This window comes from Bombus terrestris, chromosome 2, assembly GCF_910591885.1.
Source record: "Bombus terrestris chromosome 2, iyBomTerr1.2, whole genome shotgun sequence".
NCBI lineage: Eukaryota > Metazoa > Arthropoda > Insecta > Hymenoptera > Apidae > Bombus > Bombus terrestris.
Window position 1 is genome coordinate 1,944,006 of NC_063270.1, and position 24,903 is coordinate 1,968,908.

Below are 24,903 nucleotides of genomic sequence, written 5' to 3' on the forward strand. Positions count from 1 at the left end.
AAAACACTATATAATACACATGCATAACCATGATGTTTAAATTTATTAAATTAATTGTATTATATAACATTTTCATTTTGTATAAAGGTTTTATTTTTCCATTTACATTTTTTCAAGAGGTGTTAAGCCGAGTAATTTCATACCTTGGGCAAGAGTAATTCTTGCTATATGAAATAATAATAATCTTTGGTTTCCTAAGTCATTTGATTGGTGTTTTACACTCAATTTGCGCCAAGCTATATTGATAGCTTTACTAGAGAAGAAAAATATAAAAAATAAATGTATAGAGAAGACTATATAAAATTAATGTATTAAAATTTTTAATATACCTATTTCATATATTTATACTAACCATAAATGGAAAAGATAAATTGTTAATACACATGGTTCTAATTCTTCATAAGATTTAAGTACAACTTCATCAAATTGACTAATTAGTAAAATTAATTGATCAACTTCTGCTTCTTTTAAAAGACTTGAATCACACTCTGTTACTAATGTAGCACTAGATAACTCTTCCAAACTGCATAAACGGCAATGAGCATATTGCAATTTTATTCCAGAATCACCTTTCATCTGATATTAAAATATATATTTCACTAAACAATATATCACTAAATAGCTTTGAAATATTCTTTAAAAGATCTTAACTTATCTAAATAACTTACATCAAGCATTAAATTCCAATCAAACTTATAACTGTTCATTCTACTTTGTTTTAAATCTTGAATAATTACACCAGAAACACCCAAAATTTCAGAAGTCTCATCTATTTTATCCAATGGAATCTTAGTTGCTAAAATAATTGAATAATGTGGATATATTTCATTACCACTGCTCAATTATATTTTGATTGAATTATATTTATATTATATTCTATATGACTATAGATAATATAAACTTACTCTTTGCATCCAATTGTTTTTGTTTCATAGTTTCTTTTGCTTTGTTCAAAATATCTTCTAAAAATACCACTGTACCTTGTCTTGTGCTCATACCATGTACTCTTCCAAACTTAACATGTTTTAATCTATCTACCCAAGGTAAATTCATTTTATTTAAAATTTGGATTAAATTAGTAAAATGGTCAGTTTGACCATTTTCTACGATATAATACATAGCATCAAATTTGTTTCTTTCAAATCTATCAATAGCAGCAGCAATATCTCTACTTATATATAAACTTGTACCATCACTTTTTATAATAGGAATACTTTTTTCTTCGCTCAAAGGCATTACTTTCCTATTTTCATTATCTAATTTTAACAGCTGCATTTCTCCCATCTTATCAATTATCTTATTTATTTTTTTAGCTGTATACATAGATTCCCAATCATATCGATCAAATGTTACACCTATTCTTTTGTATGTTCTTTCCAATTCTAAGACAGTAAACTGTTTGATTGATTCCCAATTTTTATAAACTTCATTATCTTCTAATTCTAATTGTCTAAATATTTCCTTAGCACTCTCATTTATACTTGGATCATCTTTAGCTAATTTATTAGCATTAACATAAGCTGTGTACAATGTTTTAATGGGATCTGTTTGCATCTCTATATTATCAATGTTTGCCATTTTCATACCTATATAAACATAACCAAACTGTGTACCCCAATCACCTAAATAATTTATCTTTGTAACTTGATTTTGGAAGAAACTATTTAAATTAGCAATGCAGTTTCCTATAATTGTAGAACGTAGATGTCCTATGTGAAAGGGTTTGGCAATGTTCGGTGAACTAAATTCTACTATAATGTTTTTATTAATATCCACAAGTGGTGGTCTAACACCAGAAAGATTGCTTTCTAAAATTTGCTTTATATACTTATCTCTTAGCACATTGAAGTGTATAGCATTATCTTGGACTGTAATATTATCAAAATCACCCTTTAAATCATTATCTGTAATATCTTTCACTTTATTTGTTAAATTATAATCTTTTGATTTTAAAGGAAGTACAAAGGTATAAGTATCAATCTCCTTATTAAATATGATATGCAAATTAGACATAATCTTATATTGACATGCATTGTCTATATTTTGTAGTTGTTTTATAATCTAAAAGAAAATGAATTTATATAATTACATATAATTTAATAATTTATTGTATTATAGATATGTAGGAAACTTTTAAATATGATCTTTACGATATAAAAGTTTATAATGAGTAAATATAATGTTAATGCTAGTTACGTTTAATTCAACATTTAAATAACTCGCATTAACAATAAAATTATTTCATCCATATACGTAACATATACGTTATTAATTGTTTAAGTAAAAATAAACAGTATATTTAAATATAAAACATAGTCAGAGTTATAAAAATTAAATCAATTTTAAACTGTATGTATTTTTACACTTCTTAAGATATTAAACACCATAACTAAGGTAATAACATTAAAATGATACCTTTTTAAATATTGCAGTCCTTATGAAGTTGCTCATGCTGCAATAATAAAAATTATTCTAAAATAGATCTCTCAATCCGTAAGGCGTAAAATCTATTAAGATTAATACAAATATAAGTTTTGAAAACTCCTTTACAGTATCCTATGGAAAACCTTGTCCGTATCGTTATTATGACATATGTACATTTCTACTTATTCTATTTTTTTCACAAAAATATTTATGTATTGTTTAATTAAATTCAAATTTTTGCAAAGTATTTACATCCATGATATACAATATATTATAAGAATTATAAAAATAATGGTATATGTCAAACAACAATGCAATTATAACCTCTCTACGAAGTCTGTTATGAATCTTCTAAAAATTTTCTAAATTCATTTTCATGAATGCTTATAGACATTCAATTACGATAATCAGCTAAATATATAAATCATTTATGTATACTTTTTAAATACAAAAGATTCGGGAGATAAACTTTTCATTTTTAGTATGACATATGTATTTAATTTATGTTGTTTAAATAAATCATTTATATAGATAGTGCATTAAATCAAATTTTGTAAACGTAATTTATTTGTATTAAAGTATTTTTTAATTTACAACAGTGTACTGTTTTATTATTTACATTTATTTATTATTTAATATAACTCTGTGTGGAATACACGTAAATATATGTATGGAATAAAGAAGTATGGAAAATCAAATTCACTCTGAACTAATTGTAAAAGAAGAGGAAGAAGAAGATGATGAAGAAGAGAAAGAACAAAAATGTAATACTCCTACTAATGAAACTAAAAGTATTGTGCGCGATGGAGAATCAACAATTGGCATCAGACCAAGACCATTAATTTGTAAGCCAGAAAATGTAAATATTGGGTGTAAGTCTGAACCTATAGAAACTAAATGGCATTGGGCTCCAGGAGCATGGCAAGATGCTACAAGAACCAGTGCCTTCCAACCATATAAGGTATATATAATATCTATATATATCTTATTTCAAATGTTTAAATAAAAGGCATATTATAAATATTTCCCTAACCTAATATTTTTTCCAGCCTCCTACGTTACTTACTAATTTACAAAGAGGTAATACACAAACAGAAATATCTCAACTTTATGGTGGTAGCGATATTACATTCCATACATTAGCTGGCCAAGGTGAACTTACACCTGAACACATACATCCAAGTATGTTATTTTTTTTACAAACAAATGGTAATACATATTGCAGTTAATAATTGTTAATAAATTGTTATAAAGGTACTGTTGATACACCTGATGAAAAGGGTTTAACTGGTCTTATGTGGGCTGCGAGATATGGACAATTAGGCAGTGCAAGACAATTACTTAAAGCTGGTGCGAACAAAAACTACCGTGGTCTCAATGGGGAGACTCCTTTGCATTTAGCAGCTGCTTATGGACATCATGATCTTGTAAAATTGTTGTTAAACCATGGTGCAGATTCCAATGCAAGCGATGAGGTACATGTTACATATAGTAATTTTTTTACTAAATAAAAATTTAAAATGTTGATTTTTTGTTTTTAATAATAAAGGAAGGAAATACACCTTTGATATATGGAGCAAATGGAGATCATCCACATGTATGCTACGAATTATTATCTAGAGGCGCGGATATAACGCGTCGTAATATGTATAATATAAGTGCTTATCATGCGGCGGTATTAAATAATTCACTAACTGGTAAGCAAAAATCATACAATTAATATTTGGATACACTATATGAAATATTTAAAAAATTGCTTAATTTAATTTTTTTTTAGCTAAAGCAGTAATTGAAAATTATTTGATACAACAAGTGGTAAACATATCACCAAATATATTGCAATAAAGTAATCCGATATAAATAACGTAAATATAATCGTAAAATTTATATAGGTTTTAAAAGATTGTACAAATTACATAGTGATATTTACATCCGAATATTTTAATAAATATTTTTTATTTTTAATTCTATATAATTATTTATAGCAAATGTCTCCTGAAAAAAAGCATATGAATGAAATTTATATTCTCCTGCAAACAAATATTCTTTTACGAACAATTTGTTGATTATTTATATATATTTAATAAGTAAATTAAATGGTAAATAAGTTTTTTCTTATTTATAAAAGTCTAATTTAAATAAAATTCTTTTAAAACTATTTACATGCAGTTATTGACTACATTAATTCCCTTCTTTTTTTTTATCTACAAAAATTGTCATTTTTTATTAAAAAGTTAGCAAAAAAGTATATAAAAGTACTGGACCTGAAAATAAGAAAATATTTTTGCATTTTCAAGAATGAAGAATATCAAAATGTTAAATACTCTTAATAATAATATTAAAAGAAAATAACAATAGGTGAATGCAAATATAAGAGTAAATTAATGTTTTGTTAAAAACCTACCAATTATGTTCGTATTATTTCTTTGTAATTAATTATAATGTATTATCATGTATCTATGCATGTATGTATATATGTGCATCTATGCATGTATGTGTATATATGTATACGAAAATTAAATAAAATTATTTAGTATAACATAATTCTTGTACATTGATATAAGTGTAATTCATAAAACTTCTCGTATTCTGTATTTACCAATTACAAAACATCTGTATACACTTTTCTTCAATAGTTCAACGTTAGACATGTACTAAATTGAACAAATCGTTTCAGAAGTGTGTGTAAATTGCTGGAAATACATTCAAGCATCCATTGATAAAAATAAAGTTTATGTGACAATAAAATTGTAACCTGAATATAAATAAGCTGAAAATCTTTATCTTCAAAATTCCAATGGATAGTGTCCTGTATTTTTGTACATAGCACAAGCAATTATCTTACTCTTTAATAGATACTTTTATACCACTTCGTAGTTATCAGTAAAGAAAACTGTTTCCACTGAATATTTAACCGGACTTTCATCTTCTACAAGTAAAACTTCGGTTACCTACGAAAAATATAAAATTATTTAGTTTTTTTGAACATATGGATGTTGAAATCTTATTCCTTGTTGTATATTTATATACGTAATATGAATACAAGAGAGCGTACTTTTATATTGACATATGATGTCTTGGATGAGAATGAGACAAGAAGGGGGAAGAAATCTGCAGGAGTAGACGACGGTGTTGAGAATTCCATTGAACCTGATTTTGTCGTTGCATCAACCACTGGTAAAGACCATACAAGCATATTTCTTCGTGCTTCGTGTGTATATTGACCATCACATTCGTGTACTATGGGATTGCATCCCATAGGTAATGGAATGTTTATCTGAACATCATTTAATTCGAGATTAACTTGTTCTAATTCATATTCTATGTTCACGTCACATCCACCTTCCCCGTTTTCAGATGGCCAACAATTAACTGTTTTAAGTAACAAAGAAGATTATTTCTTTATTTCACAATAATGGATAAAGAATATACCCAAAGCTATATATAATTTCTATTTAGCAAATTATTCCTACTTGAAATAGGTAGTGCAGTTTCATCTTGAGCTTGCAATCGCCATTTTAATACTCCAACATCAGTATTCAATGGGAACGGTTTTGTAGGAATTTTTAAACCTATTTGACCACGTGTCCTGAATAATTCTTTATCTACATTTGGATGTGTTTGTAATTGAATTCCTCTTGAATCTCTGTTTTCTAATTGTACGCGAATTCGACCCCATTTCTCATCCGAAATATGTAACGTAACTAAACCATGCAATTCAAAGTGTTGTAAGCCACCGTCTCGACCAATTCTTACATTAAGACGTTCTTCTTGCCGCAGGTGAACTCTTAACATAAAAAAGCAATTGTTTAAAATTTATTGATAGTACATATACGTATATAAATTAAATTAATTAATATCTTACGGTTCAGTATTTATTATCTGTGGTGTAAGTGATGTTGATTTTGCTCCTGTTGTAGGTAAAGGCGTTGTTACAACATTCTCTCCTTCTTCTTTTAACTGATCTACAAAAGAATCAACATCACGAGATTTCCCTCCTAATTTCATTGCTCCTGGTCCAGTATTAACAGGTTTTCTATATATACATAAAATAAAGATATGTTGTAGAATATAGTTCTTAATAAAATTACATTTACATTACACTATTTCTTACTGTGTTGGTGTATATGAAGGTCTAACTGGTTCTGGTACGAAATTGGTAGTATCTCTCGCACTAAGTGATGATGTAAAGTTACCGCTGCTTCCATAAGAATTACCAAATCCAGGACTTTTAACACCACTTTTTTTAACTGCTTCCATTCTTTGTCTTTGCAATTCCTTTGCTTTTTCACGCATTTTATTTCTAGCCTCTCTTTCCTGAGTCATTCTTACAGCTTGATAAACTTTTTCTTCGTGTGAATCCATTTCTACAAATGTTCTAATCTGTGCTAAATTAACACTTTCTCTGTATCCTAATGCAACTATTTCATCAAATGCAAATATCAAATTGAATGCATTTTCAGCTATTTCAAGCTCATCCATTGAATTGCAATACTCAGGAATCTGTAAATTTATTATGTAAACTTATTAACCAAATTATTAAACATTAGAATCAATTAAATATACAAAATTGAAGTAATAGATACTTGTATCAATTTTAAATTTATAATATACTTACAACTCTTGCAAAAAGCCTCAATGTTTCTAAATCTTCTAATATATTACTAGCTTTTGTTGTAATTAATAGCATATATACTTTTTCCAAAGGTTGATAAACATATCTCACAGATTCTGTTTCTACAAATGTATGTTGTTTACCAGAACTCATTAACTTTGGAAATGCAGCAAGCAAACCTTCTATTCTGGCCTTTGTCATTTCAACAAATTGGCGAGAGATAATAGCTAAAATTCATAAAGATTATTAGTTGTTTCATTAAATACAAGTAATATTTAAAAATGCATTCATATAGAAGAAGCATATCATATAGCACATACTTTATCCTAAGGTCATAAGATATCGATATTTTAAGCATACTTACTATAAATTGTTATTTAATAAGTATTTAAAAATTTATATAAAATAATTAAACATAAATTATTAAATTTACATTATTTAAAAATATCTGTTTATTCATTTATATAATATATAACAATAATATTAAATAACTAATTCAATACTAAATTTATAAATGTTACAATTAAAGAATTAGAAAAGTAACTGTATATATAAAACAAAATAAACAGTTGAATGTATTAAACAAATAAGATCAAGATTGCCCGACAATTAAGACGGTAATAATGTTTGATATCAACACATCTACAGAACACACATATATACATAAACAGGTGTGGTCAGAGGAAATAAGTATTACTTACTTTTGCCTGCTTTTGTGCAGACTGCTGCAGCAATAAGTACCTAAAATAATACAAAATAATGTAATGTTGAAATACATTTTAATTTTTTACATGTTTAGTTTAGAACCACGAGCAGCGATTGACATCTGTGGCGACTTGTATCGCACGGCCTTGTCATAAATATTTTTTACAATTTACGTACATTGTCAATGATTCCAAATTAATGATAAACGAATGCTTACCATTTTGCTGAATTATTTAGTTATATGCTGTACGATTAACCCAACACAATTTTTACATAGGCCAATCTTCCATATACAATAAATATGAGATTACAAACAGAGGGCGTAGTATTCTGACGCGTGGCATGACGAAAGATATGAAATGAATGTACCATGAATTAGGCGATATTATAGAATTGACATCGTTTTGAAATTTTCTGGTATGTCACAGTATGTTTATCATATAAGTAAATACATAACATGATATATATTTAATGATACATGTTAAATTTGATATATATATATAGATATATCAAATTTAAATACCAACGTAACATACTTCAGTTACATTATATGCTGTCTTTTAAATCACAAATAAATTATATAGATGTTGATTACAATTTCTGCACCAATAATTTATCATATTATAATATTGAGCTAAAATTTAAACTTGTATTATCCCAAACCTATTTCAAACAATAGAAATACGATATATGGTATTAAAAATACGGTATATATGCATATATGAAATGTGCACAGAACGTTGATTTTGATATGTATCAATGTCATTGTAATCGGCAACCGTTTTGTAAATAAGTATTCAGAGAGAACCAGAATTATTCGCTTATCTCTTGTGTTAATGTAGAACGCTGCAATAACATTGTTTATTATATTAATAAAGTAAAATGAGAAACTACTTAATACTGCACGTATACGTAACTAACGAAGGATACTGTTGATATGAATTAAGGTTAATAAATGAAATTTTCCAGCTTGTGTATGTGTAGCCAAATATTTTAAGTTAATACTGTATTGTCTTTATTAACATTTGTAAATTATGATACAATCACAAAAATCTCGCGACCTTGAATTGGCATATAAACTACATCAACAAGATAATTGTTTTGGATTAACAGAAAATGCAGTCTTACCAAAAAATGTAAGTGTATTTTGCTATTATATTATCATTTAACGTTAATAATTGATATATACTTTGTACGTGACACTTTATATTATAATGATTTTGTAAAATTTAGAAAGATAAGGAAGATTATAAACCAAGAACATTAATTGATCAAACCTTGGAATTAATTGATCCAACACCTAATATTCATACATTGTTTGTACAATTTAATGAGCGTTATTTCTGGAATGTTTTGCTTCCTGTGGAAGTTAAATGGAGTCCTAAAATGACAAGGTACTTTATTTCATTCAAGGAATACTAAATAAGATAAAGTGTTTATTATACCATATATTATATTTACTCTTATACATTACAGTTGTGCTGGTATATGTACTTTTCATCCTCGAAATCGACAATGTATAATTTCACTTAGTGCACCATTATTAAAACTTAGACCAAGGAAAGATCTAGTTGAGACCTTACTAGTAAGAGTTTTGTAGTATAATTATCTTTGATTAATTATTAAAGAATCTAACCAAACTTATTAGCTTTCCTTGAATATGTATTACAGCATGAAATGATTCATGGGTACTTGTTCCTCACGAACAATAATCGTGACAGAGATGGACATGGTCCAGAGTTTTGTAAACATATGAATAGAATAAATAAAGCAGCTGGTACAAAAATAACTGTATGTATCTGTAATAAAATAAATATAATAATTTATTATATAATTTTAGCAATTTTTTTCATTTTTTAAAATATTTGTTTATGTAGATATATCACAATTTTCATGATGAAGTTAGATCATATCAACAACATTGGTGGAGATGTAATGGTCCTTGTCAAAAGAAAGCTCCATACTTTGGAACAGTACGCAGAGCTATGAATCGTGCTCCAGGTCCAACTGATTTTTGGTGGAAAGAACATCAACAAACTTGTGGTGGTCAATTCATTAAAATTAAAGAACCAGAGAATTTTAAAATAAAATCTTCAAAGAGTAAAGAGAAAACAAAGCCTTCTCCTAAAAATTATAATCAACCAAGTACTATGTTCAACTGGCTTATGAAAACTACTTCACCTATCACAGAATCAAAAATTGTATCCATTCCAAAAAGTATCAAATCAGTTGTAAATAATCAAAATTCTTTAAATGGATTTAAAAGACTTGGAAATAGTACAAGCAATGTTCATGGTTGGGGTACAGGAGGTCCAAACTGTTCAAGTAATTCACAAAAATATGGTAGTCCTAGCAGTATTACTAAAATTTCTAGTACACCTAAATTTTCATCTTCTGGAGTTGTTGGTGGCTCTAATATAGGCCAAAGTAATTTATTGAACAAATTATATAATGTTAATTATAATCAGGCTTTAAATAAAAATACTACACCAAGGAAAACAATAAATTCATTAATTAATGCTGTAGAAATGGAGAAACCAATTGCTAAAAATAGTAAATTATTAAATGAAGTACAAACAAAACTTGTGAAATGTCCAATATGCAATAATTTTGTGCCAAATGAGATGAATAAACACATAGATTTTTGTTTAAGTTCAAGAAATGAAAAAGTAGACAAAAGTAAAGAGCAAATTACAATAAAAAATTCTAATAATGGTAATTCTGCAAATTTAGAAATAAAAGCAAATAATTCGCCATCTGCTAAAAAAAGAAAAAATGAATCAAGTACTTTTTCAAGCAAACAGCCAAAATTAGATCAGTTACAAAATTCTAGAAAAGTAAATTGTCCTATTTGTAGTAATAGTTTTAATCTTATAGATATAAATGAGCATATTGATAAGTGCCTTCTAGAAACAGATGATAATTTAGTTATTAAATTAGATGATACAGACGATGATAATACAAGCATAAACGAAAGTATAATTTCTATTAGTAGTGCGTCTAGTGATGATTCATTCAGTTTCTCAGTTACCGAAAATTCGAAAAATACTAGTCAGAATACAAAAGTTAAAAAAAACAATGTAATGAATACTGTTTCACATAATTGTTTAGTATGTAATGAATTCATTCCTTTTGGAGTCTCGTTAAATGATCATTTAGAAGATTGTATTGGGAATGTTTTTAACGATGACATATCTTCATCAATTCATTGTAGTAACAGCGAAATTTCGAATGCAGTTCTTGAAGTATCAATTGAGCAGAATAAATATCCTTGTCCTGTTTGTATGAAATTAATAATAGAATCTCAAATGAATCAGCATTTAGATGTATGTCTCACAAATACGTGAATACAATAAATCTATAACATTTCAGTATGATTTGCATTAACTAATAAGTGTATGGAAATAGAGTGATGTGAATGTCATTTTATATGTATCTAAATCCTACAATTTTGTATACTCTATCGTTTTGTATTATTTAATAAACATTTTTTTTATAAATCTTACTGTTTCATATTTAAAAATAGTAATTAAATTATTTTATTTGAAAAATATACAATAAAAGTCGAATTTAATTTAAGTACATTACAGTAAATAGGACGTAATAATTAATAAGTTGATAGATTACGTTTTGATGTTAAATTTTCTTATATATTAGAAAAATAAATTACAATGAAAATAATTATAGGTTAATATATAAAGGAAGTATATTTGTAAATAACGATATTAAACTTTTGTACAATTTTTACAATACATTTTCTTATCTTATAATCATATATTCATTAGAAACAACAATTTCTAATCATGTTTAAAATGTCTTGTATGTTGATGTACGAACATAAATTACAAAGTAAATATTAAATCACGTTGAATAGTTTTTTATATTAAATGAATTTTTTATAAATAAGATATTAATTTCTCATAAAAATTATAGTTTCTCATATAAATTATTACTGTCAAGAGTACCTAATGCACATATACCACAGGTAAATTCTAACAGATATGTTGGAAAGAACAGAAGAATTTGTTCTTGTGTCCAATGCATATATAAATAGAGATTAGGAATTATAATATCAATAGTATTGCTGTCCAATCTTACTCTGAAATATAATAAAAACTTATTAAATATAATATAAATATGTGTTTATTGTATTTAATATAGTATAAAATGTTATAACTGTTTTTTTAGTATAGTTCTTTTAATTACCTTTTTGAACCTAATGAATGAAACATGAAGCTTTGTGGCAATGGAATATATATTGTATTATTGTATAATGTTCCTCCAGTTTGATTAGGTATAACTCGTACTGTATCTATTTCGTCATATATATTGATATTAATACCATATAAATCATTTCGTGCCGTCAATGCATATTTTGGATTTTCACTATAACACTGGCCAAGCAACAAAACTTCACCTTTATTGTGAAAAGGATAAGTGATGTTGTGAATTGATTTTATATAGTCTGGTGTCACGACACACGTGCCTAAATTTGGAAGTGATTAAGACAGGTAAGGTACTGTAATCAAATAGAATGAATTCTGCAATGAACTATCTCTCTAAACAATTGTGAATCATGAAAGAAGAAGAATAGCTTACCAAAAAAAGTCTTCAATATTGATAGATCCATATATTTATGAATTCTAGTTCGAGTTAAAAAATAATCTATAAGATTATAATTATATTCAATTGCTACTTTGTCATTATTAAGCGATAATTCACCAATATCTGATCCTTTCGGAAATGTCGCTGTCACAATAAATTTTTTGGAATTAGGATCTGAACTACTGTTCCCACCAATTAGGTCATAAAAAGCTCGAAATTTCCAAGCTAATCTCATTAAATTTTGTGGTATCTGATTATAATTACATAATTAAGATTAATTTAAAACAATATTTTAAATTATAAATTATTAAAATTGCATTTAAATTATTAAAATTACATTTTCATGTTGCGCAACAACTTGATATTTTCTCAAAGTTGATAATTCTCTTGAAGCTTCATAGCAAGCATCAGAGAATGGAGTAAAACGTTTCCTTTTAGATTGTTCTCGACATTCTTCATAAGGCCATTGTGATTCTTTAGCAATTTGTAGCTGCTTTTCACTAATTTCGCCAAGTAAATCTAATGTAATTGAAGATCCATCACATTTGCCTTTTGCTGTATCAGAATATCCCCAAACAGCATTTAATGCAATTCTAGCAGGATCACTTGGCTTAGTGCTTAGGAAATCCCATTCCCAAGGTATTGCTTTTTCTGCTTCTAAACAAAACTAAATAGTAACAAATGTTGTTATCTTGTTTTATATTTCCCTTTAATTATAATGTTGCATATAAATTACCTTCAAAATCTTTTGACCTGGTATAACTTTAGTCGCTTTAATTTTAATCGTATCGGATATCCAGCTGGTAATCTCATAAAGTGCGGCTACATTCCACTGTTGAAGAATTTGTGATGATTCTATATTGTGATGTGTTAAAGACAACATATGATGATTTGAACCTTTAATATATTCAAATTTTACCTAATAAAACATGTTCAATGTAAAATTTATTATTTTGTTCACAGTTAAAATATAAAAAATTTTAATATACTAACTTGAGTACGCTGCGCATCAATTGTACTAATATATGCAGCTAAACCACAGCTACCTTTTGGTGGTACATATGTGTAATAATCTAAGAAATGAAGAGCCGTTAAAGCAAACTCCAAAAATGGCCATATACTAAAACAATCCAGAATAAACACAATAAATGATATTTATTACCTAACAATGTTTATAACAAAGAATATACAGATATATTAATATTTAACTCACGGATAATTAGCTCGATGTGAAGAAAACACATCTTGAATTAATTTCTCTCGTGATATTACATTTTCACAGTCAAAAAGTTTTACATATACTTGACCTCCTAACTCTGATAATTCAAATTGAAATAGATCTATTGTCTGTAAGAGAGGATTAATTAATATTTGAATGAATAATATTTTTATAGAAAATAAAACTTTTAATTAGTATCTACCTTTGGTTTATATGTTGGTGATTTTGTAATTATATATAATTGAGGACAAGTAGGACAAATTTGACGTAATTTTGATTTAATATTTAATCCTTTTATATTAGTGGATGTTCTAACATGAGCTGTAATGCCCATTTTAAGATGTTCTAAAAAGGTATAATATAAATAATAAAATCCTTAATAAATTCTATATCTAAATATTATTAATATCATACCTCCAGGAGTATTATATGAAATGAATGGACGATCTTTAAATCCAAGTGTAATATTGATTGGAAGATATCCATGAATAGAATGTGCCCTTTCTGCACTATGCCATGTATCAATTAAAGGATTATAATTTTCTATTATTTCTGATTTATGAATAGATGTTCTGAAAATATCAATTGTATAATGTAAAACATTGCAACAAACAAATGAAATTATAAATTATTCTATTATACCGTAGTATAACATGATTATTACGACCAACTGAAACATGTGTAAAATTCCCTCTCATAGAGAATAACGATGTTGCAATAACTGCAAGTCTAGCATTTGCTCCCAAATCTGTAACTTGCACTGATTCCATTGTTAATGGGATATTAATACGTTGTTGATTAACATGAAACTCCATGTTTTGATATATATGATATATATTATCAGGTAAAGAAGACAAATCTAAAAAAATACATAAAGATATAAATATAAAAAGCAATAAATATTTAATTATGTTCGAAATTTTCGGGACAGATAATTTATAAACTTACATTTAAATCCTTTAATAATATTTGTTTCATTGAGATGAAGGCATAAAACTGTTTTTTCCTGAATACGTGCAATTACTTCTAAATGTACAGGTCCATTTTGCTTTTCATCTAACTTAAATTGTTTTAATATATCCTTCACTTGTGTTGGACCATCTAGATGTGCTGATAATGAATGTAGAAGACCTTCAGCTTTAATATATAACTATATATACATAATGTTTAAAATATTAAAACATGTCACCTTACAGTAATTAATTAAATAATTTTAAATCAAATACTTACAGATACATGATTGATACTAACTCCACTACCATAGGTATTTACAGTTACATATAAAACCTCAGGTATGTTTGTTAAAGGATTAGCAATAACAATACCATGTATCATAGCACCAAATTTTCTATATGTATCTTGATAGTCAAATAAATAGTTCCCAGTAATTAAATATGAATTTGTAGTTGGACGAAGTACTCGTGTAAATTGTGCAGCGATCACACCTCTACACATTAAAATCATATATGAAAAAGGTATTTCAGAATTTTATTATTCCAAAAAGGAATTGTATGAATTATGGTCTTACATACATATGAATATAACAAGGATGGGTGGTACGTTCCATAGACTTCAAAATAGTATAAAAATAATTATATAAATGTTGACTGGGTTCACTTTGCATATACCAATATAATGATATTAATCTGCTTGGTGTAGGACTAGAAACAATAAGTAGTGTCAATGCCGCTACCCTCATTTCTAAATGTTCAGTTCTATTTATTAAAATTGGCCAATAGACAGGATATATCTGTGGTTTAAAATAAAATAAAAATGTAATATTTAATAGTATTTTACATTATTACCAGAAATTACTTACAACATCGGGTCTTAAAGGAGCAGTTGAAAGTGATGCCCATGCAGCAAGAACACGAAAATGACGTGATTCTGCATTGCTACCACTTGCAATAGGTTCTAAGAATTCAACTACTCTTCCTAACTGTATATTTGCTAATCCTTCTAGCCAAATCATTTTTTTTTCATATTCCTTTGTCTCTATGAATTATTGTTTTATTATAATACTAGAATAATAATTAAAACAGATATGCGATTTATTTAATATATATTTATCACGTACCTGTAAATTTATCAAGATATAAACGTACGTAATCATCTAACATCTCATATGGGCAGTACAATAAACAGGTTTTGTAAATCAATGTGCCATATGTAAGAATAGCAGTATTTTGGACTTCAACAGAAATTTTTTCTGGCAAATTTAAAAACGTTTGTAAATTTACTAATAATTGAACGTCAGGTTTTCGTATATGAAATGGCAACTGAGTGAGAAGTTGAATTGCAGACATATCCGAAACTTTTCTATCTTGGATTAATTCTAATATAAACAATGCAGCTTCTTTAGTGCCAACTTGTGGAAGTGCTTCAAGGAACATATTTCTATAATAATATGAAAAAAATAACAATATATTTTATATGTTATATAAATTACTAAAACTTTAAAGAATTATTAAAAATTTTGAACACCGTATTGTTTCTTCTTTATAACTTGTTCCTGAGATTTTTGTGTATGCATTACGTAAATCAGCAACATCCAGCATTTGAAGATAATAAAGCAATACAGTTATCGTCGTATTATGCAAATTATCAGCCTCTGTATCTAAACCAGGATTTTCAAGTCTCAGACTTAATCGATCTAATAAAGTCCCTATCTATAAAATATGTAATAGCATTATTAGATATCAGTTATAAACGAAAAATTTTTTTTAATCAATAACTTACAGATTTAAAAACAGTATTCTTGTCAAGAGTACCTCTACTTTGAGTGAGATCAACTTCTGGAAGTTCATGTTGTAGAACTTTAAAATATAAGTCTTTAATGGGTATCTTATCTACTGTGTCTTTCACCGAAATTAATTTAAAGATCTGTCTGTGTATATCAAGAAATTAATATGAAAGTTTTGTTTATTACAACAAGTTTCTTAGAATAAAATAATTTTCATTTCTTAAACATACCTTGTAAAATGAAAATGTGCTTCTCCAAAACTTTGAAAAGATTGAACATATATACCTCCAGAAGCATTAACAAACAAAATCTCATTTAAAGATCCATTTGTCTTAATTTTGTATAATCTCTCACTGGACTTCAATATTGGGTTCTATACATATATGAAATTTAGTAGAAAATAATAAGATATTTGGTAAAATAAATAAAGGTACATATAACATACTTGATCTCCATTGGGACACAACATGTTAGGAACATTTGACCACGTATAATGAGGATGTCCAATACAAGCTCGTGGATCAAAAAATTTTCTTATTATCCATTCATTTTCTTCTTCAGGATTGACAACATATTCAATATTGCACTGACCATAATGATTTTTCTATAATATAATATATTAGTTAAAATAAAGATATAAAACTAGTATACTTTAAAAAATGTGTAAAAATCCTTATTAAATGTAATGACTTACTTCAGTTGAATGAAATGCTGTCTCCTTCTCTAAGTTAGACAGATCTAATTGTAAAATTCCTACTATACTCCTTTTTATATTTACAGACCATGGTGATATTGCTTCTGTACTAAAATTTTCAATAAGACCATTTCTGTATATAATTTGAAATGGTTTTAAAAGATCAGTCACATCTTCTGAAACAGCTTGATCTTTTCCTTGTTCTTGAATTTTACCATTCCAAATAGTCATCTTCAATGATTCCAACTGTATGTAAATATCACATATAAAAGATTTTAATAAAATGGATTATTAATTTTACTGTTATATTGTTGCAGATAATATTATAAAAGCAAAGAGAAATATGAAATCAATTTTTCAAATTTTGCTATTTATCAGTTATAAAATTTACCTGCATTGTAGCAACATTTTGTTCTGCTTGAATTTTAAGTTTTCCATTAAAACCCCATGAAGATGATGCGCCAGATGGTAACAAAACACCAGAACTTGAAAGTGCATTGTACGAATATATATACTCTTTTCCTGGTTGAAATATACCATTTGTAACATGATTGTTACAGAAAAGAAAAAATAAAAATATAATATCCTTTAATTTGTGCATTAGTATTTGTAACACATAATTAATATCTGTAAGTAAATATTTTAGATTAATAATGGCTGAAACATCTTTGCTCCACGTAATTTAATTTTATTATTCTATATTCAACTATATTAAATTATTTTCAATGTTTAAATAAATTCAACGAATTACATTATTCATAATACGTTATAATTATGAAGATTATAAAAATTTAATTATATGTGTACTTAAGTAAAAGTTACTTATTTATAAAATGACAACAATGAATATTTTGTAATATGGCTTATGCACTATTTAATTTGAGTTATATATAACTAAAAATGTTTATTCTGTACCTGTGAATCTCATGGTGTGCAACAGTAGCTTAACAAAAATGAACTGAGTTCATAGAAGTCAAGAGATGACCCTTGTTGTCCCTATCTCTGTGACCCATGAACACTTCTTCACTATCTATGTGAATAAAACTTATCTCCTGTCTAAATTATCTTCAATCGTATAAATCAGCCCACTACATTTTCTCTGTATACTTTTATGCGATGTGTAAATCATACATCATAATTTTTCTTAATCATATAAATAATCACTTCAAACAATAACTTAAAACAAAATAATGTTTAAATTTCACATTTCCTCAATAGATTTTAATTATAGTATAATCTTACTCATAATAACAAATGTTACAAAAGCACGATACAACATACTTACATTACTTATATGAATGGGTATATCAGTTTTATATAATAAATGATGTTTTTATATAATAAAAAAATCAAAATTTATTTTTTTTACAAAATAAGTTATATTAAAAGGATTATACATTAGAAACTTTACTGAAAACAAAAATATTTAGATAACTATGGACTGTCACTATTATATAGAAATATATATTAGCTTATGTACTATACAGTACAATAAATAAAATGAGAAATTTATAAGAATATTTTCTTTACTTATAATAGGAAAACTATAATAGACACAACCTAATATTTACATATTTATTTTAATATATTTCTATTTTCATTATTTACAATTACTATTGGAAAGTATATTATATAATCAGAATCTTATTTAATTTATTTCTATACAAAAAATTACACTTTTATATATTATACATCTAATTGTACTGCAATTTTTCATATACAAGACCTTTTCAATACGAGTATAAAATTATAGATAGGCATTATTAATGAATATCATAAAATAAAAATACCATAAAATATGATTAAGAAATGCATATATAATTAATACATTATAAAGGTTTGATTATTTTTAAGATGGACTTCGAATATTCCCAGGCTTCGCTGTAAAAGTGAATAATTAATTTAAAATACGCGAAAATTTAAGTTTGTAGTTTACTGATAAAATTAATATATTCTATATACAAAAATAATCTATTCTCAATATACAAAATCTAAAATATCAGATATAGTATCTATGATTACTTATTTAATCATTTATAGCAATTATATATTATAAAAAATAAACTATTACGACTCTGACATAAAAAAGCTTATAAAATTTATACTTACTTATGCGCTGGATTTGCTTGATCTAATTGTTCACTGAGTTGCTGGATAAGTGTAGCAAACATTTTGAGATGTTCTATCGTTTCACCCTGCAACCACGCACGAGGGAGTGTACTCATTACCTATAAAAACATAGTATTATAAAAAGATATTTTCTGAGTAGCGTTTACTTAAAAGTTTAAAAAGTTATATGAGATATGTTGAAATGAACAGTATGAACATACCATATTTGCTTTAAATAATGCATCAGTTGGAACAGATACTCTTAAACCCGCTAAAAGATATCTATTTAATAATGAACCAAGAGCTAAATTTTTTAATTGTGTGTCTCCAAGAAGACCTTGCCAGCTCAATAAATTTCTTAAAAGTTTCACAGCCATTGCAAACTGCCTTTGAAAAAATTGATGTTTAGTATCTAAGACTCTAAAATATAGAATTAAAAATTATCAGCATTGTTACAAAAATATTATTAATAGCTTTAAATAAAGATGAATATTATATACTAACTGTTTTGGAAAAATTGGTATAAAAACATCATTTTCAACTGCTGATTTAATTTTCTCCAATATGGCATTAAATAATGTTTCTAATGGCTTGCTTGTATCATTTAAATTTGGATATTCCCTAATAAGACGATTTACTGTGCCTACAAGTCGTAACGTTTGTGATGTGGACATTGGATCCCATATTCTTTCAACTATAGCTGTAAATAAAAATTTTTTGTAAATTATTACAAAGTTCTTAACTGGCATTTTAATTATACTAAATAAAATAATCTTACATGTTAATTTAGGTATAACAATTTTTTCTATTGTAAATGGTACTAATCTGACATCTGGATCTCTTTTAAGTGACTCTTCTGTTTCTTTATTATTTAATGCATATAAAAGTAAAGTGTTATACCATTTTGTTCTTTCTATATCTGCACTTTCCTAAAAGAAGAAAAATTTTGATTTAGAGTTAGTATTTTATTCTGTTATTATTACATTCGTACCTAAAATATATGAAAGTTTGATATAATGCACGTACCATAATAGGATTCCATGTTAATAATAGTAATCTAATAATCGGAGAAATAATTTTAGGTATACATAAAGATACATAAGCTTCCATATAAGCATCTCTATCAGTTTCTCTCCAAGATTCCAATTTTGAAAGTATTCCTCTTATTGTGCAATATTCGTCCATGACGTCAGAAAATATTTCTTTACTGTCACTATCAATTTCATCTGAAAATAAATATAGAAAGAAGACATTTTATAAAAGATAAGAATTAGAACATAGTGTTAATCCATACTTGATAGACAATAGTAAACATTATAAATTCTACTTCTTTGTAAACTAAATTTAATTAAATTTGTTAAAGTACAACCTTTTGTTTGTTTAAACGCGAGATTTTGCTGCTCAGTAACTTCGTCATCGCTAGACATTCCATCAATATGTTTTGGTAATGTAGAAGCTAATTCTCTAGCTCTTCTTCGACGAGCTCTTCTTCCTTCTCTCTCTGTAGCTCGACGGATACGAGCTTCAACTTCTGGCCCTCTTCGTATAGGTTGTCCTCCTGTAATTTAAAAAATAATTCATATCTAAATTATATTGATCAAAATACACTTTTCATTATATGTTCCATTATATATTTTTTATCAGACACAGATAATTATATATAATACTGAAATAACTGACTTGCAGCTGTTGTAATCTCTTCTGCTTGATCCCTTGTATCTTGTCGTCTTCTTTCCATTAGTTCTATTGCACGTTCATTATAAAGGTTTAACCAGCGCTGCTCCAATCCAATGACCAGCGGCAACTAACAAAAAAGTTACATGTTAACACTGACACAGTAAATTAACTCAATGACATTGAGAATTGTGTTTGTTCCAGAAAATATTCATATCATAGAAGTAATATTTTAATAAATATGTTTTAATATTTATTTTAAATAATTTATAAAAGGTGAAACAATATATGTTTTTAACATTTGCTGGAACTTAATCTCTAATTCCACAATCATTGGATATCTTTTGCTTAAAAAATTGGAAATTAATATCACAATTTACTTACCACACATATTAATATATCTTTTCAATTCTTATAAATACTTAAAAATATTTTTACTACACAGTAAATAATTTCTTTATACAGAGAAGATACAGACCCCCGGCAATGCAAATATACATTACATATATGCTACACTTTTTTCTTGCAAATTCCATTTTTTAGTTTAATATGCATTTTTCTTCTTTTCTGAATCTTATGATATGTATAAAAATATCAAAATAAAACAAAATAATACATTTAATAATAGTTAAATATCAAAATAATACAAAAAAATATGTAATAATAGAGAGAGAAATTCTAATTCATTAATAGATACATAAAATATCCTTTAACTTTTACTTTGTAACACATATTTTTAATATTTTGTGATTTATTTAAATATATATATAAACTAAAAGAATATTTTACATCTTTTAGTATTTGAATATAGTGCTTTTTAATTAATTATATACTCAGCAACAATTATCATAATTTTAACCAATAAATACAAAACACAAATGTTAGCAATATAAGATATTTAAAAACAAAAATTCTAATATTCTAAAGGAAAACTATATTGCACATTTTTCATCAAGAAATTTACTTAATAAGAAAAATGCATTATATATATATTTCTAATATGGCTGAGTAATTATACAGCCAAAAATTGCATGGAAAACCCCAGTGCTCATAAAAAAACGTGACAGCGTATAAACCCACCTTCTCATCAAGACACTCTACCAAGTCAGTGACATACCCACGCAACTCTTGGTAATATCTGAAGCGCTGCGCAAGCTGCGGTGCACGAATTTCAGCATCATCCAGTTCTTTCACAGTTTGTCCTAACTCTTGCTCTAAACGATCCTGATCTAATTGATGACGTCGATGCACTTCTTTTAAACTGTCCAATCTACGAATTATATTTTTCATTCTGATTTTATAGGAATAAAAACTATTTCCATATTTTATAAACTTTAAAAGTTTCAAAACTGTATTAGATCAAAATTTTAATTTAGTTATTGTTACCTTGCACGCATTTTATTCACAACCTCTTGAGGAGTGATTGGTACTATTTTTGTAGGATCTGGGGGTTGAATCACTGGAGGAGGTGGTGGAGCTGGCATCATTACCATTTCCAGAGATATTCCACTTCCCATCATTGAATTTACGTTCATACCTATTGAATATTGTTGTTGCATCATGGAGTCTTGTTGCGCTGCTGCAATCTAAATATTTTTATTTATATTATGAATGTAATAGTACATGCTACACAATTTTTTCATACAAATGTTACCTGTGCACCAGTCACTCCTTTCCTAATTTGTTGAGCTTCCCACTCTTCTTCTTCGTTTTCATGTTCACTTTCATCATCAGAAACTAAAAAATACATACAATGCATTCACTTATCTATTTAAGAAAAAATCGTGAATAATAAATAATCAAAACCTAACGTTTTAGTGGTACTTGTGAAGCAAGGAAGGCTTCTCTCCTTTTCTCTTTATCACGTGCTTCAGTGTTAACAGTCATATCAATTCGGTCTTGTGAATCATCATCATCACTTCTATCATGATCTTCTTCCCTAATAAGTCTTGATTTACCTTTATCATCGCTGAAAAAATTAACATGGTTATCAAATGTTTCGCAAAATAGATCCACATTTAATAGCAGTTAATCAAACCATGTTAATTATGCTACAAAACATATTACCTTTGTTCTTCTATAGGAATATAATCAGTTCCTAACTCTCTTGCCTTTTGTCTGCATTTCCTAGCTGCATGGATCATTGCAGCATCTGGTATGCAACCACCTTATAGATACAAAATAATATTTGTAAACAATATTGTTAGAATATTTAAAAAAATAAACATAAAAGATACAAAATAATGAAAGTTTTGAACATTATAGATACAAATAAAAACATTACATACTTTCAAGAAGAATTTTCATTGTGTCAGCTTTATCTGTATTTCTTCTAAATTTATGACTACGTGGTTCATCTTCCTCTTCATCAGATGTATAATCATCCTTTCCAGCTGCCAATGCAGCTCGCCCATTCAGAATTAAAGGTCCTGCATTTTTTATTTTCACCTAGTAATAAAAGATTTTAACTTAATAGAAGAAATAATAATTTAATCAATTAATTGATTAATAGTTATTATTGAACAGACATAGCTAGTAACATATTATATTGAAAGATTACAAAGTATTTTTGTATTTTAGAAAAGTAAAAAATTATTAAACATTGTTAAAATGTAATATTAAAATCTTCCTTATAAAAAGATTTAACTAATTGTACACATTCATATTTTAATAATTGTATATACATACATACTTAATATATTTAGAACTTATTTGTATTGCACTATATGAATGTATATTTATAATGTTAATAGAATCACATTTCACATAAAATATGTTAAAACATTTTCACATTTCAAAAATAACACAGCTTATAAAAAGTAAATTCTAACAAAGTTATATTTGCACATATTGACAATCTTTGTTATACTTTCAGTGAATACTAAATATGAAGTATTATAAAGAAATAAATTTTGATTTAAGAATAACAAAATTTTTTACGTCTGGGAAATTCTAATAATAATAAACATCATAGAAATAGCTTACTACTAGATCATCTGTCTTTATTTCTAATTCTTTTTCCACTTTAACGGACATGTGTGGTTGCTCAGAGTCCATTTGCATTTTCTCTTCACCTTTCTTTTTTCTCCTTTCGTGATCTAGCTGTTTCATCAATTTTTTGCTCCTAGATGATTTCTTCACTTTAAAGACTTCTCCATCATCCGCTGTAAGATAACAGATTATTAGATTTTTATTATATGTAATATTTGGAACCTCTCCAAAGAATTTTATAATGACTGAATAAAATATAATTAATGGAGATGTTTTTAAAATTGCATTAATTTTTTCCATTTTATTATGATCTCAACATTAAATATAACAAAATTCGTAATTTTAATACTGTATGCGACTTGTTTTAGCTGAAATTATTGTAAACAAAAGATTTCGAAACACATTTTCATTTTATGATAAATGCATCTGTACATATGTACGTGCGTGTACAAACTTAAAAAAAATTACCTTCTTCCAGCTCCTCTCCAAAACTGAGGAGCGTCTGCTTTGGTTTATCCTTCTTCTTTGTTTTCGATTTTACAGGCTGGGTGTCCTCCACTTCCATCCTATTTTCATTATCTTCATCATCGTCGTTGAAATGTCGACGGCGGATGTTTCTCTTCGGTTTATTAAATAATGACATTGTCCTTAACATCAACCAGTCTGTTTAAACTATTCACACATATATACTCTCCTTAGGTTAACTTCTTAAATTACTAATGTTAAAAAAATAATTCAGAATTTCATATCATGTAAGCTGATATAACAAAAAATTTTGTAAAATATGCATTTACGACTTCATATAACGTATTTTAAATTCATAAATACGCAACATTAATAAAAAAACGGGACACCTTTATGAAATTGTAATATGGATTATCCGTTGAATAAGAATCGTTGTAGAATCGGCTCGAAGTAAAGCTTCTAAACTTTGTACACATGAATTTAATGCATTTCCCTGTTTGAGTTACTGATTGGCTTACCTTTGTTTATTTTCATGTGCATTTAATTTTTAGATTAAATTTTCATTTCTCTCGTTAACTACTTCTGAAATTTTATGATTTCTAATTCTTTTTATATCAAGCTTATTATTTCATATTAGGCTTTTGTTATCATAACATTAT

At 26.7% G+C, this 24,903-nt stretch overlaps 6 protein-coding genes across 12 annotated transcripts; 2 read left to right on the forward strand and 4 right to left on the reverse strand.

The window, feature by feature from the left end:
• Nucleotides 1-69: 69 nt before the first annotated feature.
• Nucleotides 70-3,134, reverse strand: LOC100646371 (probable arginine--tRNA ligase, mitochondrial). 4 transcript variants are annotated; one of them, XM_048410137.1, is made up of 6 exons: nucleotides 3,044-3,134; nucleotides 2,416-2,452; nucleotides 906-2,061; nucleotides 669-796; nucleotides 353-576; nucleotides 70-253 (listed from the first exon to the last, which is right to left on the reverse strand). In XM_048410137.1, the coding sequence occupies exons 2-6, from the start codon at nucleotides 2,449-2,451 to the stop codon at nucleotides 103-105; spliced, it is 1,695 nt and encodes a 564-aa protein (XP_048266094.1). In that variant the 5' UTR covers nucleotide 2,452; nucleotides 3,044-3,134; the 3' UTR covers nucleotides 70-102. The 4 variants fall into 4 exon arrangements, with proteins under 4 accessions (XP_048266094.1, XP_048266099.1, XP_048266096.1 ...); XM_048410142.1 differs by lacking the exon at nucleotides 3,044-3,134 and having other exon boundaries at nucleotides 906-1,586; nucleotides 1,833-2,061; nucleotides 2,416-2,807; XM_048410139.1 differs by lacking the exon at nucleotides 3,044-3,134 and adding an exon at nucleotides 2,749-2,791.
• Nucleotides 3,110-4,389, forward strand: LOC100646134 (DNA-binding protein RFXANK). Its single transcript, XM_003393471.4, has 5 exons — nucleotides 3,110-3,385; nucleotides 3,474-3,606; nucleotides 3,679-3,899; nucleotides 3,974-4,121; nucleotides 4,202-4,389. Exons 1-5 carry the CDS (start codon nucleotides 3,110-3,112, stop codon nucleotides 4,267-4,269), a joined length of 846 nt encoding a protein of 281 aa, XP_003393519.1. The 3' UTR covers nucleotides 4,270-4,389.
• A 604-nt stretch (nucleotides 4,390-4,993) lies between these two features.
• LOC100645041 (coatomer subunit delta) lies at nucleotides 4,994-8,116 on the reverse strand. Its single transcript, XM_003393541.4, has 8 exons — nucleotides 7,962-8,116; nucleotides 7,741-7,780; nucleotides 7,043-7,266; nucleotides 6,539-6,927; nucleotides 6,290-6,460; nucleotides 5,898-6,211; nucleotides 5,480-5,796; nucleotides 4,994-5,375 (listed from the first exon to the last, which is right to left on the reverse strand). Exons 1-8 carry the CDS (start codon nucleotides 7,962-7,964, stop codon nucleotides 5,286-5,288), a joined length of 1,548 nt encoding a protein of 515 aa, XP_003393589.1. The 5' UTR covers nucleotides 7,965-8,116; the 3' UTR covers nucleotides 4,994-5,285.
• LOC100650068 (DNA-dependent metalloprotease dvc-1) lies at nucleotides 8,072-11,244 on the forward strand. 2 transcript variants are annotated; one of them, XM_012315019.2, is made up of 6 exons: nucleotides 8,072-8,161; nucleotides 8,714-8,880; nucleotides 8,978-9,138; nucleotides 9,221-9,329; nucleotides 9,416-9,535; nucleotides 9,622-11,244. In XM_012315019.2, the coding sequence occupies exons 2-6, from the start codon at nucleotides 8,779-8,781 to the stop codon at nucleotides 11,089-11,091; spliced, it is 1,962 nt and encodes a 653-aa protein (XP_012170409.1). In that variant the 5' UTR covers nucleotides 8,072-8,161; nucleotides 8,714-8,778; the 3' UTR covers nucleotides 11,092-11,244. The 2 variants fall into 2 exon arrangements, with proteins under 2 accessions (XP_012170409.1, XP_003393551.1); XM_003393503.4 differs by lacking the exon at nucleotides 8,072-8,161 and having other exon boundaries at nucleotides 8,264-8,880.
• A 407-nt stretch (nucleotides 11,245-11,651) lies between these two features.
• LOC100644917 lies at nucleotides 11,652-18,207 on the reverse strand. 2 transcript variants are annotated; one of them, XM_012315001.3, is made up of 22 exons: nucleotides 17,921-18,203; nucleotides 17,397-17,632; nucleotides 17,006-17,251; nucleotides 16,757-16,915; nucleotides 16,542-16,684; nucleotides 16,308-16,455; nucleotides 16,053-16,237; nucleotides 15,646-15,965; nucleotides 15,388-15,563; nucleotides 15,101-15,318; nucleotides 14,799-15,015; nucleotides 14,517-14,718; nucleotides 14,211-14,427; nucleotides 13,983-14,140; nucleotides 13,771-13,913; nucleotides 13,563-13,696; nucleotides 13,343-13,469; nucleotides 13,086-13,268; nucleotides 12,687-13,016; nucleotides 12,344-12,599; nucleotides 11,951-12,230; nucleotides 11,652-11,843 (listed from the first exon to the last, which is right to left on the reverse strand). In XM_012315001.3, exons 1-22 carry the CDS (start codon nucleotides 17,931-17,933, stop codon nucleotides 11,672-11,674), a joined length of 4,263 nt encoding a protein of 1,420 aa, XP_012170391.2. In that variant the 5' UTR covers nucleotides 17,934-18,203; the 3' UTR covers nucleotides 11,652-11,671. The 2 variants fall into 2 exon arrangements, with proteins under 2 accessions (XP_012170391.2, XP_012170381.2); XM_012314991.3 differs by lacking the exon at nucleotides 11,652-11,843 and having other exon boundaries at nucleotides 12,095-12,263; nucleotides 17,921-18,207.
• Nucleotides 18,208-18,633: 426 nt separating this feature from the next.
• On the reverse strand, nucleotides 18,634-24,895 carry LOC100644794 (PAX3- and PAX7-binding protein 1). Of its 2 annotated transcripts, XM_048410124.1 has the most exons (17): nucleotides 24,763-24,895; nucleotides 24,248-24,451; nucleotides 23,774-23,952; nucleotides 23,077-23,236; nucleotides 22,856-22,955; nucleotides 22,600-22,757; nucleotides 22,443-22,525; nucleotides 22,175-22,374; nucleotides 21,869-22,058; nucleotides 20,795-20,918; nucleotides 20,484-20,672; nucleotides 20,141-20,340; nucleotides 19,893-20,043; nucleotides 19,619-19,814; nucleotides 19,336-19,534; nucleotides 19,115-19,233; nucleotides 18,634-18,886 (listed from the first exon to the last, which is right to left on the reverse strand). In XM_048410124.1, exons 2-17 carry the CDS (start codon nucleotides 24,432-24,434, stop codon nucleotides 18,835-18,837), a joined length of 2,487 nt encoding a protein of 828 aa, XP_048266081.1. In that variant the 5' UTR covers nucleotides 24,435-24,451; nucleotides 24,763-24,895; the 3' UTR covers nucleotides 18,634-18,834. The 2 variants fall into 2 exon arrangements, with proteins under 2 accessions (XP_048266081.1, XP_003393588.2); XM_003393540.4 differs by lacking the exon at nucleotides 24,763-24,895 and having other exon boundaries at nucleotides 24,248-24,679.
• Between the last annotated feature and the right edge of the window lie 8 nt (nucleotides 24,896-24,903).